This window comes from Myiozetetes cayanensis, unplaced genomic scaffold (assembly GCF_022539395.1).
Source record: "Myiozetetes cayanensis isolate MyiCay16 unplaced genomic scaffold, myiCay2020 scf4, whole genome shotgun sequence".
In the NCBI taxonomy this organism is placed as follows: Eukaryota; Metazoa; Chordata; class Aves; order Passeriformes; family Tyrannidae; genus Myiozetetes; species Myiozetetes cayanensis.
In genome coordinates, this window is record NW_026087631.1 from 25,416,512 (window position 1) to 25,436,063 (window position 19,552).

Consider the following 19,552-nt stretch of genomic DNA (forward strand, 5'->3'; position numbering starts at 1 on the left):
AAAGGGACCTGGTGGTCCTGGTCAACAGCAAGTTGAATGTGAGTCCGCAGTGGCAGCCAGGAGGGCCAACTGGGTCCTGGGGGGCACCAGGCAAAGCATCGCCAGCTGAGCAAGGGAGGGGATTGTCCCACTCTGCTCTGCACTGGGATGGGCTCTCCTTGAGCCCTCTCTGTAGTTTTAGGTACCACACAATGTAAGAAGGATATAAAGTTATTAGTAAACAGTGGTGACAAGTGAAAGAACCTGAGGGAATGGCTTGAAGCTGTGTCAGGGGAAGGTTTAGGTTAGATACTAGGAAAAGGTTCTTCACCAGAGGGTGGTTGGGCACTGGAATAGTCTCTCCAGGGAAGTGGTCACAGCACCAAGGCTGACAGAGTTCAAGAGGCATTTGAACAACTCTCTTAGGTGCATGGTGTGATTCTTGGGGCTGTCCTGCGCAGGGTCAGGAGTTGGACTTTGATGATCCTTGTGGATCCCTTTCCAGCTCAGGATATTACATTGTATGATCTATTGCCAATTAAAGAGTAGGATAACAGGAAATAAGAACACATCTACAACCAACTTCCCCCAGGCTCAACTTCGATCTCAATTCTTCTGTCTCATCCCCCTGATCTGCACAGTTCATAATGCTTTCTTCCTGTTCCAGCGTGGGGTCTCTCCGATGGGAGACAGTCCTCTGTGAGCTTTTCCCCTTTTCAGGAACTGCAGCTTTCTTCAGACTACATCCACCTGCTCTGGCATGGTGCCCTCTGTGGGCTGTAGGTGGATTTCTGCTCCACCATGGACCTCTGTGGGCTGCAGGGGCACAGCTGCCTCACCATGGTCTGCACCGTGGCCTGCAAGGGCATCTCCGGCACCTGAAGCACTTCATCCATTTCCTCCTTCTTTGACACCCATGTCTGCAGAGTTGTCTCTCTCAGTTATTCTCATCCCTCTCTCAGCTGCTGTGCAGTATTTTTTTTTTACCCTTTTTAAGTATGTTATAGCAGAGGCACCACCAGTGTTGGCTGACAGGCTCAATTTCGGGCAGCAGCCAGGTCTGTTTTGGAGCTGGGTGGAACTGACTGTGTCTCACATGGGGACATCTTCTGGTGTCTTCTCACAGAAGCTCCTCCTACAGCTTACCCTGCCCTGATTTGATGTCCTTAGTGAAGGAACATGCAATGAATTTAATTCATAGTTCATATATAATGTGTAATTGAACTTAAGTGTTTGAAATGATCTCTCATCTACTGTATCCTTGGAGGCTAATCCTAACTCTGTGAAACATTCTTCCTTTAATATTTTCTATTTTTGCATAACAAAGGGAAAACAAAGAGCACGTCAGTGGACTTTTATTCTTATTACATTGTGCTAATGATAGTGATCTGGATGTTAAAGAAAGCAGAGGCTTCTTATGCATTTTCCCTTTTAAGCAAGTAATTAGTACCATCTAGCTCATTAATTTTTTTCGTTCTATGAAATTAGCACTTTGCCAAGATGTTGTCTTTCTGTAAAAAGTGTTGATCTTCCTTGACGAGAAAATTTTGCCTGTTTTGATACCTGGGCAAAGCAGAAGGATTAAAAGTTGATTTATTGTGAATAAAATGCTTTCCAAATACTATTAAAATGCAGAGTGGGAGACCTAATACATGCTGTCGTGTCTTCAGACTTCTGAAAAATGTCTTTGACTCTCAAAAGAAGAAGAGGAGATTTTGTATGATACTATTTTATTAGGGAGTGTTTCAAGCAGTTTCATGCGTTTATTTCAGGTTGTAAAAGTAAATTTCTGCTTGAGGTCTCCTGATATTTTACTAATACAAGGACATTTGTATTAATATGAGCAGGAAAGGGGTTTTTTTGTGGTTTGCTTACATATTTCTGTTCAATTAAAAAAAGTATAATTCCTCATTCTTAAAAAGTTTATATCTAATAGTTAACAGTACAGTGATGGAGAAAATGAGGAAAAATCTTACCTTGAACTGTATAAGCAAGGACTGCTTAATAAGTTTCACTGCACTGTGAAGTAGCAGTTAAATCTTTTTTGCATCTTCTTTTTGTCCTGCACATTTTCTTCTGTTTTCAATAGTGTTAGAAAATTAACAATTCCAGAAGCTGATCTGACAAAATCAAGTCTGCTTAAATTTTTAAGTTTACCCCTTTCAGTCATCTTGGAAATGCTGAGTATGACAGCTGTCTGTAGAGCTTAGAGCCTGGGCTGACAGCAATCCTGACACTGAATTGTGGAGGTTTTTTGGCTTGCGTTGTTTCTTCTGTGTTTTCTCACACATTTTATGATGCTCACAAAAAAAAAAAACTAAGGCTGGTTTTAATTTCTATATATTGTGTAAGTTAGGAGAGGAGACAATTTTCTCAATCCCCCTGGAAATAATGTCCCTGTTTTTTCTTTGCATAAACATTAACCAGTTTCCTTACTTTCTTTCTTTGTGATTTCCATGACTGCTATTGCTGTATGATTTGCCTACTAAGTGCAATTGAATTTTCCTTTATTGTTTAGTGAACAAGGTTTGCTTATGGCTTGGGGTGATAGAGTTTATGATTTCTCTTTATAGCAGTTAGGAACCTGCAAGTTCAATTGTGACCATGTTGATCACCAAAAGGGAGAGGCTGAGCATGAATGACAGTTCTTCATCCTCTATTTCTTTCCTGTATAAAACTTCAGTTAATAAAATAAAAAAAAAAAAAAACTAAATAAAAAAAAACACAAACAAAAAAAACCCCAACCAAACAACAACAAAAATGCTGTCTAGTAGGTAAAACTCACCATATCTACTGAATGGGCAGAGCATTTGAAGGACTTTTTTTTATTGATGTTTCTTGGTGCAGATAGTAAGCAGAGGAGCCCCTGGTGGTCTAGTGGTAAAGGCGCGGCGCTATCACCGCCGAGACCCGGGTTCGATTCCCGGTCAGGGCCACTCCCGGGCAGGTGGGGCTCGTTAGCCCTTAAAGGCAACCCACCTACGTCCTAAGGACCTCGCTGCCACCGTCCAAGCTCGCTTGGCCCCGGCAGATGAACCTTAGGATTAAAGGGTGGGCTCAGTTCCGCGCACACTGTGTCTCACCTAAAAAATCCAATGCGCAGGCTGGAAGGTGGAAAGACCTTCCCCGGATCTTCGCTCGCGAAGATTGGCATTCTTCTAGTAAGCAGAATGTACTTTCCCAGTAGGAAACCCATAAAAAATGCTTTTCAAGTCATCAGAATCTCTCAAAATAAGTTTAGATATATAGACATTCAAGTTTTTTTCATGGATTCTGTTGTACTTATGAACCATTCTTGTAAACAAAGCTTAATATTAATTGTCATTTTAGAATTTTAGTTAAACGGAAAAATATGTACAGTGTCTAATTGTCTAATGCTGGAAAGCATTCAAAGAATAAATCCTATTAGGATGAATCCAGTTTCACTTCTATAATACAAGAAAATTCAAGTCACAGTTCTTTATTGAATGTGTAAATAGTGTGTTTCCTCTGATAGAGTGGGCAAGAGGTTTCTTATCATGAAATATTTCTTTTAAAAATATGCACCATACTTGTGCTCAGCAGAACAAATTTTGGAGAAGGTTCATAAAACATTAAGACCAATCATATTTCTCCTTTTTATTTTCCTTCTTTCAGTATTTATATCTGAAAAATGTTTTGGTCGCAGAACAGAGGAATTTGCAAAATCTAAATTAATTTATAAATTAAATCAAGATGCAAAGTATATTTGAAAACTTACCATTTTAATTTTAAAAATACTTTAAATATTAAAATACATTTTAAAATGTATTTAAATATAATATTAAAAATAATTAATTTTAATAATTATTTTTAATATAATACCAAATCTAGTGTGGATGCTACCAAAACAAGGGAATCCTTTACAACTCCATCTGTATGCTCACACCTTTCTTTGATAAGAGATGGCCAGCTGTTGCCTGCTGGCATGTTGACCAGTTGATCTGATGGAAAATTAATATACTGCTGAGGTGGGCAGGGATGAGGGAATCATCTTCCTGAACAAATGCAGAGGAAAATACAAGGCAGCCAACAACTACAGTGGGCAGTCGGAGGTCCTTTTCCACTGGGCAGCTTTCCAGATACTCTTCTCCCAGACTATAGCACTGCCTGGGATTGTTGTGGCCCAGGGGCAGGACCAGGCAGTTGGCTTGTTAAACCTCATCCAGTGGACCTCAGCCCATTAATCCAGCCTGTCCAGATCCCTCTGCAGAACCTTCCTGCCCTCCAGCAGATCAACACTCCCACTCAACTCAGTGTGAACTGGCTGAGTGGACACTTGATTCCCTGGTCCAGATCACTGATAAAGATATTGAACGAGTTTGCACCTGGCTTCATCTTTGCACCCTCCCTTCAGGACTGTATGAGGAACAGTGTGACCAGCAGGACCAGGAAAGTGATTCTTCCCCTGTACTCAGCGCTGGTGAGGCCACACCTGGAGTGCTGTGTCCAGTTCTGGGCCCCTCAGTTCAGGAAGGATATTGAGGTGCTGGAGCAGGTCCAGAGAAGAGCAACCAGGCTGGTGAAGGGACTTGAGCACAGGTCCTGTGAGGAGAGGCTGAGGGAGCTGGGATTGTTTAGCCTGGAGAAGAGGCTCAGGGGTGACCTCATCACTCTCTACAACTACCTGAAGGGAGGTTGTAGCCTGGTGGGCATCAGTTTCTTCTCCCAGGCAACTCTCAGTAAGAAAAGAGGGCACGGATTTAAGCTCTGCCAGGGGAGGTTTAGGTTGGATATTAGGAAGAAATTCTTTATGGAGAGGGTAATCAGATATTGGAATGGGCTGCCCAGGGAAGCGGTGGATTCTCCGTCCCTGGAGGTGTTTTTAAGAAGAGATGGGATGTGTCACTTAGTGCCATGGTCTAGTAACTGTGTTGGTAGTGGATCTAGGGTTGGACTTGATGATCTCAGAGGTCTTTTCCAACCTGGCTAATTCTATGATTTCTATACCATGATGAGATCTCCCTGAGTCTTCTCTTCTCTAGGGTGAACAGTCCCAGGTCTCTCGGCCTGTCCTCATAGGAGAGGTGCTCCAGTGTCTTCATCATCTTCATGGCACTTGCTTGGACCCTCTCTAGTATGTCCATGCCTCTCTTGTATTGGGAAACCCAGAACTGTACACAGCCTCATCAGCACTGAGTACTGGGGAAGGATCACCTCCACTGACCTGCTGGCAATATTTTGGCTAATGCAGCCAAAGATACCATTGGTCTTTCTAATGGGTGCGCCTGGGCTGAACGCCAGGTGCCCACCCAAGCTCATCTGTCACTCCCTTTCTGAACTGGACAGGGGAGAGAAAGTATGAGAGGCTCAGGGGTCAAGATAAGAATGGGGAGAGATCACTCATGAATTACTATCACAGGCAGAACAGACTCCAGTTGGGGAAATTAGTCTAATTTTTTACCAGTCAAATCATAGCAGGATAATGATAAAACCAAATCTTAAAACAGCTTTTGCCCTGCCCCTCAGTTCTTCTCAGGATTAACTTGAATCCTGAATTCTCTACCTTCTCTGCCCAGCAGCACAGGAATGGAGGCTACAGTCAGTTCATCTCTGCCTTCTTCCTTCTTCCTCAGGGGGAGAACTCCTTCCCCTATCGCAGTGTGGGGTCCTTCCTGTGGGAGTCCTCTGCAAACCTCCAATGTGGATCCTTCCTGTGGGCTGCAGTCCTTCAGGAACAGGCTGCTTCAGCCATGGGTAGACTCCCTTTCTCCATGGGATCACGGGTCCTACCAGAAGCCTGCAGCAGCACAGGCTTCCCATGGGTTCACAGCCTCTTTTGGGCATGCAACTGCTCAGCCATAGGATCCTCCATGGGCTGCAGGAGGATCTCTGCTTCACCGTGTACCTCCATGGGCTGCAGGGGTACAGCTGCCTCATCATGATCTGCACCAGGAGCTGCTGGGGAATCTCTGATTCAGAACCTGGAGCACCTCTCCCTTCTCCGTCACTGACCCTGATGTCTGCAGAACTGCTTCTTTCACATGATCTCACTCCTCTCTCCAGCTGCAATTGCTCTTGTGCAGTAACTTTTTCAGCTTCCTAAATCTGTTGTCCCAGAGGCACCACCACCGTCGCTGATGGGCTCGGCCTTGGCTGGTGGTGGGTCTGTCCTGGAGCCAGCTGGCACTGCCTCTGTTGGGCAGTTTCTGGCAGCTTCTCACAGAAGCTGCACCTGTAGCCCCCCATGCTACTAAAACCTTGCCATGGAAATCCAGTACAGCTTTCTTTGCAACAAGGGCACACCACTGCCTCATGTTAATTTTGGTTTCCACAAGGATCCCCAAGGCCTGTTCTGCCAATCTGCTTCCCAACTGGGCAGCCCCCAGACTGTGCTGGTTCCTGGGGTTGTACCTCCCCAGGTGCAGGACTTTGCACTTCCCCTTGTTGTACTTCATGAGATTGTTGTCAGCCCCTTTTTCCAACCTGTCAGATCCCTCTGGATAGCAGCATGACCATCTGGTGTATCAGTCACCTGTCCCATTCTGTTGTCATCTGCATTATATCCTCTGTTTCTGACAATTGCTCTCCCAACCACTATACCACTAACCAGATACCTGTTTTGTGAGATGCTTTTTATTGATGTTGAGAATCAAGAGGTTGTCTAATTTGACAGCTTCTTGCCAAATGTGTTTTTGTCTACATCTTTGACCAAAATGTCGTAAGTGGCTGCATTTAGTGCATTAATGAACCCATAAGCTGATCCCACTACATATTGATTATCTTGTGTTATTAGAAGCAAAGTACTTCAACTTGGAGGCCTAGCTGCAGTTCATTTGTTGAACTGGATATTGTTTGTATATCCAGTTGTTGCCTAAGCATAATGTTTTGCTTAAGACAAAATGTGGACTCTACTTTAGCTGAAGACAGAGCTCAAGTAATCCTTTCTCATTTCCCTGATTTCAATGCATATGCAACAAGAAAAGAGATTAAACTATGCAAAAGTACCATCTGTGATAGAGTTGCATGTTAATCTCCATAAATTTCAATCATCTTCTAAATTGTGTTCTCCTTGAAGGTAGTGGTGATTAAAGGTGTGGTTTCTGCTTTTGGCTGGTTCACTTGATATTGTTTATAAAATGTTCTAGTGACTAAACTGAAGAAAGAAATTACTATAATGTGCTTTATGAACTTGTGGTTAATACAGAGCTTTCTTTTTGTGTAGTTGATTGTTAGAAATTAATAATTTAATTGCGTTTCTTTTAAAAGACATACTTCTAATTTGTGACATTACATTCTTATATTGTTACTCTGTTTTTTATTCTGTTTTGAATTTCAGCTTCTTAGCCACTCTCCCCTCCTCTCCTTTTCTTCCCTCCCCCTTCAGTCTTTGTGGTAGTTGCTTTTGTTTTTCTTTACTGTCTTGTTTTATGTAATTGTTTTTTACTATGTCTGGGAGGGGCGTGTGGGATAAAATACCATGCTTACATCGCCCAATCTAATTTTCATTTCCCTTTCTCTACTTTCACTCTAGTCTTTGTCATAAATTATGTCATTTTACTTCACTATTTCTGTTCCCTTGGGGTCTCTTACCAAAATTGAAAACATAATAGTGGTATCTAGATGTCCACATAATGAACCTAAGTAATTGTGTACTCTTATTATTGAATCTCTCGTCCTCACTTTTTCCCCTTGTTATCTCATATCCTTCTGTGTTACATGATACCTAAAACTACACTGAAATTGCTTCAGGATAGTGCTGCCTTTTTTTTTTTTTCCCCTCTTTTTCCAAATGTAAAATTTGCTTGTGCTGGTGTCTAATCCGAAGTACCAAGTGCATTAAACTTTCATCCATTTCATATTCATCCAGCTGATAAAACTTAAATAGCATTTGGGGATGAAATTGGACTGTTTTTAAGTAGAACATAGAGATGTTAGGCATATGTGTATTTGTCTTACTAGAGATTTAATTTCTTTGCTTTTTTAGACCATTTCAGATTATTATTGTTCCTCCCACTCTTTTAGTCTGCGTTCTAAAAGCCATGAATGTTCCTCTAACATTAAAGTGTGTTCTTTAGTGTGTTCTATTGAGAACTGAAAGCTGCTATAAAGAAATCTTCATATTTCAGTTGAAGAGGAATTATTAGTGATCTGGTTTCTCCATTCCTTTCCTTTATTTCCTTTATATAAAATAGATTTCCTTTATTAAATTGTATTCCAGCTAGATGTTTGCAACAGACTTGATGTAACCACTCTCAGACTAAGTAAAGCTGGCAAAAATAAAACATTTGTTTTTCGCTTCAGTCACTTGAAAATATATATTCATATTAAAAACAAAATCAGAATATTGTAATTCTGTGTATGTTAAAACTCAGTGTATTTTTCCTGCCTCTGTTCTTCAGAGTTCTTGCTTGTCAAGTACATTTGAAGAATGGTGTAGAAAAAAAGACACAATTTGTTGCATAATACAAATAAAAAAGGTGTTAAAACTTCTGGTGAGATAATTTGCAAAGATACTGAACAGCTACTGTTGTGTAGGTATACCTTAAAGAGTAAAAGCAATGAAGCTTTCTATTTTTATAGTTGTCTTGACTTCAGTGAAACATATCAACATGTCACACTTTTTGTTTGTTTGTTTTTAAATGATTTTTGGTTTTCATCATAAGCAATTCTGTGCAATGCTGTGTCTTGCAGCTTTGCGTGGTTCACTAGTGATAAGATTAAAAAAGTGGAGATGGGAAAATTTGCATTAAAAAGGAATTAAGATTGTATCATCTGCTTGCATGAGTTGTTTTGGACAGCTTTGGCATATTTTTGGCAAGCTGAAAACTAATATGAAGTCTATTTTTAGTTGTTTGTGACTGAGTCTTTTGTACCATCCTTCACTGAATAAAATTTGCAAGTTTAATGATGATGAATGTGATCAGATTTTTAAATCTTGCAAATAGCTCAATGCAAATGTAGCATAGCTTAACAACAGGCAGTAACTGTTTAGCCAGCATGGCTTCTTATTGTATGCTTAAGCACTTTTGATTTATAAGAAGACTTTTTGGTCCATGGTCCATGAGATGGGAGAGATTTTTCCTAAAATACCTGGATTTTAATTGATTTCATGTCAGAATCCTGCTTTTCTATTTCATCCTCATAGCAGTATTTTGACTATGTGTTCTAGGGGCTGGGAGATGTTTGGGCTTGGAAGGTTTTTTGCTTATTAGTATTTATCTTAGAAGAATTACTACATAATACATGTTAGAGATTTTTTATTATGACTTGACATTTTCCTTCTGCCAAAATTGGAATTCTCAAAAAAACCCAAAACTACTATATAAACAAAATTGTGCTGACTAGAATGGGAAATAATAGTTGAAGTTAAAGCAGGAAGTAGAGTAACAGTTTATGCTGACACAACCTCAGTATGTGAAAGGATAAAAAACTGCCTAACTAATCTAAGCAGTCTGATCTCAATAGTTTTTGTTACAGTGTTTTCAAAAGTAATTTATGGGTATCAGTTTTCTGAAATGGATATTGGAAGTAACTAAAGTGCATAAGAATGACAGGTACCTTAATGACAGAATGGTTTATTACATGTTGAACTAAAAGTAAAGTATTCTCCAAACTTGCAATATGTGCAGCAACATTTGATGATAGTTGATAAAATTTGCAAACCTTGATTCTTGTTATGTCAGTGTTTGCCCCTTTTTTGCTGCTGGTAGAACACACTGTGCTGGTGTTTTTATGTGTGAAATATTCCATGCTTTGCATTTTGCATGCTGAGGAGGTTTTTATATTTCTTCCTATCATGTGAAATAACTTTGAGAGTACAATTTATCAATATCAAATGTATCAGTTTCTGACTTTGTATGGAGTGAAGGGGAGGGACAGGAGGAATCAGAGCTAGTGCAGTCTTTACTTGGATTGGGCTAAACCTTATGAAAGTACTCGCTAATGTATTAAAATGCCTCAATGAAGATTTGCTGAAGAACTAATGCTGTAATGTGTTATCTACTTCTATTTTTGTAGGTTCTGAAGGATGACTGAGCCTGGTTTCTGTGATGCCACCTGAAGTCTCTGGTGCTGTGGATTGATAAGGAACATGCAGGTTTAACTGCACAACCCAGGCAGAAAGCACCACTAGTGCCACTTCTTTTCAGCTCCCTAAGTGGACAGAAGCACAGTGTCATCTGTCTGTGAGGGAAGATTCTTCAACAGCTTTTTACAGCTAATAATAGAGACAACATAGTATCATCCACCTTCCTGATTTACAGTGCATCGCCTTCCAAGACAGATGGTCTGTCAGCAGCTGGAGGATGCCCGCAGAGCACACAATAATGAAGTGGTGAAATGATATTGCTGCTGCTGCTGCCTAATTGTCAGGATCACAGCTGATAGAACCGTGCTGCCCTTTTTCTGCTCACTTAATCAGGCCAGAAACAGCAGGGTGGACATGGCTGGCCTCGTTAACAGCCTGCTAATACTGCTTTTTCTGTTTCAAAACATCTGCTTGGGTTTCAGAAGCCCGCTTTCGGTCTTCAAGAGGTGGGTTATGCAGGAAAATATGTGTTGAATGCATGCAGTCACAGTATTACAAAAGTGTGAAAAAGCATGTCCTAGATTAAAATGTGTATGGTATTTGGTTTTGTTCATTGCTATGAATTTTCTCTCTGCAATTTTGAAATGGCACTCTTGTCACATTGAAGACAGAAACTCATGTTTTATCCATAGGTTGCTCATTAAAGGTGAGTTTAGGATGATAAAACAATAAAGCAGAACTTTTTTAGATAACACTACAAGTGTGATTGAGATTACACACGGAGTAAATGTGTTTGGGATGCCCGAGTTAGCTTACAGTATAAAATGATGTTTTAACAAGAAGGCATCAACTAACTTAAAACTGAGCAATTCTGGGAAATTTAGGGGTGATGTGAATGCAAAATCGTGTAGGTAAACTTTAATGTAGTGTGGACAAGAGAAGTAGCCTCTCAGGTCCTGAACAAAGGTTTTACTGTTAGTGAGGTATATCGGGTACTGTATTTATCATGTCATTTCTATATTTATTTGTACATGAATATACATATTCAAAACTTATGTCAATGTTATATCATGTTTCTGATGTTTTACCATTAAGTTTTCTACAGTGATCTATGTTTTTTGTACGATTTGTTTCTGTATTGCATTCAGTACAGAACTTGATATTCAGGTGAAGTTTTATTTTGCTACTCAAAGTAGCATAGAAGTTGCTATAAATGTTATAGTATTTGAATTAAAAGTTTCCCCTTTGCATGTAATTTAAATTTAATCTGTATGCAATTATAAATCAGACACATAGGCTTAAAAAGCCCCCAAAACTGTTCTGAATGATTAACAGTACCTGACATTTTACAGTTAACTGATTCTCTGTCTGCACATCCATGTACTTCAGACAATAATTAGGATGAGATGATAGGTTACTTTTTCAGCTAATGTCTCCAAACTAGTCTGTCTGATTGCTCAAAGTAACTACTTCATTAAGTGCTGAATAACTATGATGTTTTCCTAAACTCATGAAGGAGTGAAATTTTCAGAGCACTCCTGGAACTACTGAACATTGTCAAACTTCTTTACTAGTTCTGTAGACCCTTCTTTTTAGAAAGACATAACAAAAATTTATATTTTAAAAAAATCTCTTTCCAGTGAATGCCTTGGAAGTGAGCAGCCAGTGATTTCACTTGGTCTGTCAGATTTTGCATTGGACATTCGCATGCCTGGGGTGACACCTAAGCAGGTGAGAGAATTGCAGTTTTTGCCACTTACTGTTTTTTAACAAGCTAGGAAAACAATGTCTTCCCTGTAATATCACTCACATAAAAAATGAGGAACAACAAAGTCAGGATAACTTTTGTTGGTACATATTTATGTTCAGAGAAGAGTAGGCAGCAAAAAAGTAACCTCAAATGAGAGAAAAATCTTTTTTATCTGATTCATTTTATTTGTAAAATGTTGGTTTCATAAACTGAATTGTCAAAGTTTACTAAAACAAGAAATGTGAGTTTTATAAAGTGAAATATTTCCAGCTGTACTAGTAAGACACGTTTATTTGGAGTTGCAGTTTATACCAAATCTCAGCTCTGTGAATTTAGTTACATTAAATTGTATGTTGCTGCAACTTTGTCAAGCTGAGAGAAAACAAGCAAAAAAGCATTTTAAAAAGGCTAATAGTTTAGACCCAATATTTTAATCCTCAAAATACTCCATGAAAGCTACTATAAAAAGTTGTAATGGTATACTCTTTCAGGTATGAAGTTGATTATATTTTACTGAACCAAGTGAGTAAAAATGAAGACAATTAAGATTTTTTAAATTAGCATTAACATTTTTAAGATTCATATAGAAGTCTGAGATTCCACTGTCATTTTCACATGTAGTTTCATTAAACAAAATAGACGATGTTTTTTTTGTTGGGTTTTTTTTTGTTGTGGTTTTTTTTTTTTGCAATGAGCTGTTGCAGGGAATTATATATATCATTAAAAGATCTATGTCTCTTTTAGAGGGCTGCAGGTGCTTGAAAAGAGCAGTATGTTGTGCTGCAGTAGTTGATGAGTCATTGTTGCAGATAGTACTTTCAAAAATACTGAAGGGAAAATGAGGTTTTCAAGTTACTGGGGAGTACCCCTCTGGAACGTGTAATTTGGAGCAAGAGGTGTTATTCCAGCAAAATACATTTCTGCAAAACATAAGTATAGTTTCTACTAGATCTTATTTGTATGCAGCGAAATATTAAACTTCTCCTTCAGAAAGGGTGAAAAGGACTCTCAGTTCATCCAAGTGCACATTTGTAATTATGTTTTACTGATTTTACCTGAGGAGCCATTAGTTGAACTGCTAGGAAACACACATGAAGAGATCAAAAGAGATCAATCTATTCAGATTCCTATTTAAAAAAAATAAAAACCAAACCCCAAGACCAACAACAAAAGGCTGTAAGAGATAATAGAAAGAACATCGTACTTCTCACATTTGTGGGTATCTGTTGCTTTTATGTACATGGTAAACTGAAATGCTGCAGTCTAGTACAGATTTGGGGGAAGTACAAGGGAAGATAGCAATAGAATGCAACTTGTCCAGTTAATTTCTAAAAAAGTAAATGAAAGTAGTCAATGTCTACCCTTATGTACTTTTATTTTCTTTTCTCAGTCTCACCCACCCTTCCCCTCATTTCTCTTCCTCCTTCCACACTGTCCCACATTAACTGTACAGGAAACTTGGTTCCCGTTTAGACAAGTTCAACAACAGGAAGCAGTGGCAGACAAGACAATCTTTGTTTCCATGCGTTTCACAGGAGAGAACCAACAGCTTCATAGTTCTAATGCTGTCAGTTTATTTTTGTGGTAGAAAGAACACAAAAGTGAAGAATTCTCTTTAGAGAGGAAATCCTTCTCTAGTAACTTCCTTCTAGGTCACTATGTTCTTCGTGTACCTCTTAGCCCTAATTGTGGGCCTTTTATTAAGGGAGTTCTGGAGGTGTATCACTGTTTTGGTTATGATTATTGCAGTTCCTGGGTTCTCAAGTGTAACAATTTACGTAGGAAAGACAGGAAAAGTTAGAAAAAGGAACGAGAAATTACTGGAGAAGATGTGAGTTAAATTCTAGAAAACAGAAGAGTATTTCTAGAGCAAGACAGTATGTTTTGTGCTGTCTCTTTTTTGTCATGCGTCTTCTGTGAAAAGAAAGTCTTGTTTCAACTGGATTGTAATGAAATGTGAATTCACTCTTTGGCCATAGCTCGGTACTTTCTGGAGACTCCACAAAACTGAATTCTTTCTCTGTGTTACGTACACATGACAATCTTATTTCCTATCTGGCATCACAGCTAACTAACAGATGTATAATGGAACTAAGCAGTTCTTTGTTTACAAGTAATGATCGTACAATGTACGTGTACAATCAGAAGATTCATGTAGTGTCAGAACTGTTCTCAAAGTGTTGAAGACATTGGTTACTTAGTCAGAAATATTGCCAAGCTGAAGAAAGAAAGGCAACTCCTGAAATAATACTTCTGCTGAGTTCGATTCTTCCACAGCTTCACTGTAGGCAATTAACTTTAGTTTTATTTTCAAGACTCTTCATACTCCAGGTTCCCAGATAATGCTTGATGAAAGCAGATACTGAAAATTAATTATTTTGGATTCTAAGAGTCTAACCTTCTGCATGTATTCCCTGAAATTAAGATGAATTTTTGTTACGTCCAGTTAGGTTGTACCTAGATTCTGAGCATTCACATTATTGTCTTGCAATGATTACTGTATGAATTACTGAAATCTCTTAGTGTAGGGACATACAGCTAATATACAGCTTAAGCTCTGTAAAATATGTGACTGGCTCATGGACGAAATATGTACACATTTCCAAGCAGGAGGGGGAAGGAAAAGAAACACCAAATTATTTTGTATCATCTTCACCTTACAATGGTGATGGTGGTATAATTTTTAGTGGAATGATTTGCAAATGAGCGGAACCAAGTTTAACATTTGCCCTTGTAGTTCAGTTGCATGAATGTAATTTGTGTATCTCGTGTTGTCAAGGCTGGGGGAAAGGTTGCCAAAAAACCTGCATTTTTTTCCAACAAGTTCCTGGACTTGTAGGAGGATGGAGGATTTGGCTTACATTTCATAGCTGCAGCTGCTGCATGCATCAATGGGAACCAACACCTTCTCCGACTTAGGAGTTTACTACCTGTACAGATCTACCCTGAGTTGTGCATTCTTTTGACACATGAACATTTGTGTGAAATTGTTTATTTCTACTACACTATGAAGTAGCTACCATAGACCCTTAGAGTTTGGGTATAAGGCTCTAAAAAAAAAAATTACTTCTCAACCCAGGTTACATAGAAAAGGTAGAATATTTCTGGAAGGCTTTAGTATCTTCATTGTGTAAATGCATGTAACAAGCATACACTAGGACATTTACATCAGTTGTATCAGCTGACCTCTGTTCATCCTTCCCATCTTCTAGCAAAAACACCAAAAACGGTTTCCTATCTGTGCATATCACTGCTCTGTGTAATCACGTATTGTTATCACCATTGTACCTGTCCTATCTCCTCAACTGCATTTAATTGTTTACATCTATTTGTAGTGTCCTCTTTTAAATTAGGTTTGAAGTTTTTCACAGCAGGAATTTTATGTTCGTCTATTTAGATGTCCTTGTGAAAGTCTGTCAGATTTTGAGTTCATGAATATAGTGAAATTCCAGTAGATGACATATTTCCTTTCCTAAACAGTTGAAGTTGAAAAAAAAGGTTTAAAATAGTTAATAGTGTAGCTATCAACCTAATAACCACCTTGATGACTTTGTAGCCTAATTTGTTTACATGTAAATAAACTATGGCAATGATTTTTTTTCTCATAGTAGTAATCCAGATAACATATGTCATCTTTGGCCAAGTATCTCAGTAAAGCAGGTGATATTTTTTCTAGATGGTCCTTTTTTATTATATATTTATTTGTTCAGTATTCCCACATTCATTTTCAGAAAGTGTAGAAAATGTTTGATGCTTTGTTTCTATCCTTTTAATTCTAAACATTCACAACTAAAAGGTAATTTCTATTCTTTTGTCTTTTAATAGTCTGATACCTACCTCTGCATGTCAGTACGCCTGCCAGTGGATGATGAAGCCTATGTAGGTAAGTATTGGCTAACTGCAAGAACCTAAGCAAGCTATATTGAAGAACCTCAGCATTTTCTCTTTTCCCTTTGACTCATATTGACTTAATCTTTGGCTGTCAGGGTTTCCAAAATGCATTTGTCATGGCTAATGCGTAAACAAACTAGAGAGAGCTACTTAGAGTCAAGATAACAAACTGTATCTGAAGAGATTCATTGAGTAATTGTAGTTAAGGAGCTGCATGCAGATGCCTCTGGCATGTCAGTACCAAACAGTCCCATTTGTAAAGTATTGGCTTCCTGTCTCTGGCCAGATACTTAATTCTGCTCTGCTGAGCAGGCTGTTTACTTACCTGCTGGTACAGACTGTAAATCCTTTGCACTTACAGTCAGTGTTGGCTGCAGGAAGATTTTACTTATCTGGGGGAAAAACCAAAACAAACCAAACCCTCTCATATCTTTTTATTTCTTTAAATGTCATGGCATGAATAAGGTGGCAGGCAAGTAGAGGGAAACATTGCAATAACTTACAAATGCTGTGATTGTATAGATAGGCAGAACAACACCATCTGTTCAGAAAGTTGTTGAGGTCCTTTTAGTTTTATTGTGCCTTGCTTGTGAACATAACAGTTGTTCAGGTAGAGAGAAGTCCTGTTGGTTTGGCTGACGATAGTTATAAACTGAATAAAAGAAAACAATGAGAAATGTGTTCTCATGTTAGTATGCCTTACAAGCTCTTATGTTTGGATGCTTTAAAATAAAACAAAATTACTTGGTTTTTTTTTCCTTTCTTGTCACTTCCCCCAAAATGAATAGGCATATGGTCAGTCTTAAGCATGTGATCAGTTCCATCATGCTTCAATCAAATCGCTGGAAAACGTTCTTCATGGAAAAGATTTGTCAGATTTTTACCATAGATATCATTACCTAAGAAATGAGATGCTTGGAAGTTTGTCCTTAAATACTTCTGCATACTGTTAAGTGGTGTGAAGCTATCAACTTGCATGCACACATTTTGTGTTGCTTAAATAAGCACAGAAGATTGGCACAAGGAGAATTAATATTTCTTTTTAAAGGGATAGAGTTCTACATTTTTATGATTTAAGTAGAATCATTGCATTGCTAATAAATGGTGTCTAACTTTCCTTAAAATGTAATGGTTTGTTTTGTGATAAAAACATCTGAAAACTAACATATGAACTGTGACTCTGGGTTGCTGTTTAGTGATGTATTGAGAAGGCCGTGTGTGTTCAAAAGAGTTCAACACAAGTAGGTATGAATATACGTAACTGAAACAATAAACTGGGTTTCTGAGATGGTTTGATGGTAACACTGAGGCAGTCTATATCTTCTGCCTTCAGTTCAATTCATTTGCACATAATGCTGTTAAATAAATGCCTTCTGTATTTTTTTAACTTTTGCACTTTCAAAGGATGCTTTTATGACCAAGTGTCCTTACAGTTTGACCAAGACTCACTAGTTTGTTGCTTTTGTTTGCTTTATTTTCCTCTTTTTACCCTTATTTTTTCCTTCTCTAGGACATTGTGGGAGAGGAGGTTCTGTTATGGAACCTGCAGCAGCATATTTTTATTGCATATTGGTGAAATATAAGGGCCTTGGAAGAGAGAGCTTCATTTTTTAGTGTTTTTTTTGTGGGCAGTACTACGTTTATTAACAAGTAGAAAACTTTTTCTGAAACCTTTTTGCAATATTGTTATTAAATTCATATTTGAGGACTTTTAATTCTGACTTCAACCTTGCCATTCCCCTAGAGATTTAAAACAAGTAGACATTCATGCCTGTACAGGGACAATGGGTATAACTTTGAACTGCAAAACTGGAGGAGTACTCTACTAGATTACCAACTTCTTCAGGGTCAGTTCTCAGACGTTATCAGAGAAAAGAACTGATCCAACTTACTTATGAAGGACCAACTAGAAGGAGAAGGTAGAGCAAGTTTTACTGTAGAGGTCTTTTTCAGGCATGCATCTGTATATTTTTGCAGATGCTGTTCATTTTCTGTATTGTGTTCTTTAGTGGAAGATCAGACTGTCGAGGCTGAGATTTCTATCTGAACTAGTTGTTATTTTTCTGTCCCAGAGGGCTGTAAATGCTGAAAAATTGGGGTAGGGGGAGTGTTTGTTTGTGGGGCGGGTTGGTGTACCTTTACGTTAATGTTAAGAGTATACCTTTTGCTCCTGTGAAATGAAATGACTGTGAGATTAATATGTAAAAGATATTAGTAAAAGAGATTAATATGTAATTTTTCAAGAAAGTATCATTCCAGTTCTATTATTTAAATATATTGTGATTTTCTTCTTCTGCATCATGTTTGATTAACATTTATTAATAAGTAGCCAAACTAGAAACTCAGTTGAACCTTTAATGGTGCAGACATTAATAAATATCACTCTTTCACTACTAAGCTTCAGAGATGGAAAAAGGGTGCTCTACAGACACTTAAAAAGATTGAGTCTCACAGCAAGCAACTCAAGCAGGAAACTTTACTGTCATCTTCACCTCCTTACATTCATTCGCGTGGGTGACCAGTAAATATCTTTTTTTTACTGGCTCGTGATAAGTCCTTGTCAGATTGTGCTTGTCCAGAAATGAAATGGAACCTTCTACGTTCAGATACACAAATTTATATAATTAGATGGTTAATTACTTTTCATCCATGAACAACTCTGAGAAGCTGCGAATTTGTTACTCTAGTATGATATATATAAACTTTCCCATTGCCAAGCAGTGATGTCTTTTTTGTATTGGAGGCCTCTAAGGCCCCTTAATTTGCCAAACTCTACCAAAACTGTTGATAAATTTCTTTAAAGTTAATTCTGTTATAAGGAAGACAACAATATTAAACAAATATCAACTTTATATCATTTAATTGCTATTTGTAGAGATGAACTTCTTAGGAATAAGTTTTATAAATATGTAGCTTAATTACACAGTGTTAAGATTGAACTGATGTCATGTTCTGTATATTCCCAGTTTTCCTGGAGTTTGTAATTCTAAGTAGTACTTGATCAAGAAAGTAAGTCAGACTTCAATTAAGTATGTATACCAAAACTGCTACTGTTATTTTAATGATCATTTGTGTAACTCCTCCATGCATAAAAAAGTATTTAACTATTGAGTAATGTTCTCTTCATTACTGTATAATGTGGAGGCTGTCAGCTAGGAAAATAGACTTTTGTCTGATATCCCTTAATAGTAGACCAAAGTGGCGGTAGTGGTAGTGATGGTCCTAGCCAGGAACAGGGTGGACCTAGCAACAGGTACAACATGGACCTGTTGGAGCCAGTCCAGAGGATCAGACCAAGATGATCAGAGGGATGGATCACCTTTTCTATGAGGAAAGGCTGAGACAATTGTGATTGTTTAGCTTGAAGAAGAGAGGGCTTTGGGCTGACTTAATTGTGGCCTTCTACTACCTGAAGGGAACCCACAAAAAAGATGGAGAGGAACTTTTTACAAGAGTAGAGGACAAAGCGGAATGGCTTCAAACTGAAAGAGAGTAGGTTTACATTAGGAAGAAATTCTTTACTGGGAGGGTGGTGAGGCACTGGAACAGGTTGCCCAGAGAGGCTGTGGATGCCCCATCCCTGGAAGTGTTTAAGACCAAGTTAGATGGAGCTCTGAGCAACCTGTAGTGGAAGGTGGGGAGTTGAAACCAGGTGATCTTTAAGGTTCCTTCCCACCTGGGCCACTTTATCCTTCTGTGACAGGTACAGCATTTGGCTCAAATTGCATAATAATTTGTATGGCTTTTACAACCTAGCATTTTGTAAGTAGCCTCTTTTTTTTTTTTTTCCCCCACCCTTTCTTTGGAAGGTTATAGTCCTGGGTGGGCTGCTAAGAAAGTAACTATACAGGAACCATAATGTAACTGTGAAAAGCTCTATTAAGCCCACATACTGACGGACGGGTTTTTCAGTGCTTCCTTCAGAAGCAGTGATGAGGTATATC

At 38.4% G+C, this 19,552-nt stretch overlaps 1 protein-coding gene across 7 annotated transcripts in view; it reads left to right on the top strand.

The window, feature by feature from the left end:
• The window catches only part of PAM (peptidylglycine alpha-amidating monooxygenase), a 119,445-nt gene that overhangs the window by 40,497 nt on the left and 59,396 nt on the right, over positions 1–19,552 (top strand). For all 7 annotated transcript variants that reach the window (XM_050328376.1, XM_050328377.1, XM_050328375.1 and 4 more), the window contains exons 2-4: positions 9,958–10,473; positions 11,608–11,698; positions 15,543–15,600. In XM_050328376.1, coding sequence (XP_050184333.1) covers positions 10,382–10,473; positions 11,608–11,698; positions 15,543–15,600 — 241 coding nt within the window. In that variant the 5' untranslated portion in view covers positions 9,958–10,381. The remainder of the gene's footprint in view (positions 1–9,957; positions 10,474–11,607; positions 11,699–15,542; positions 15,601–19,552) is intronic.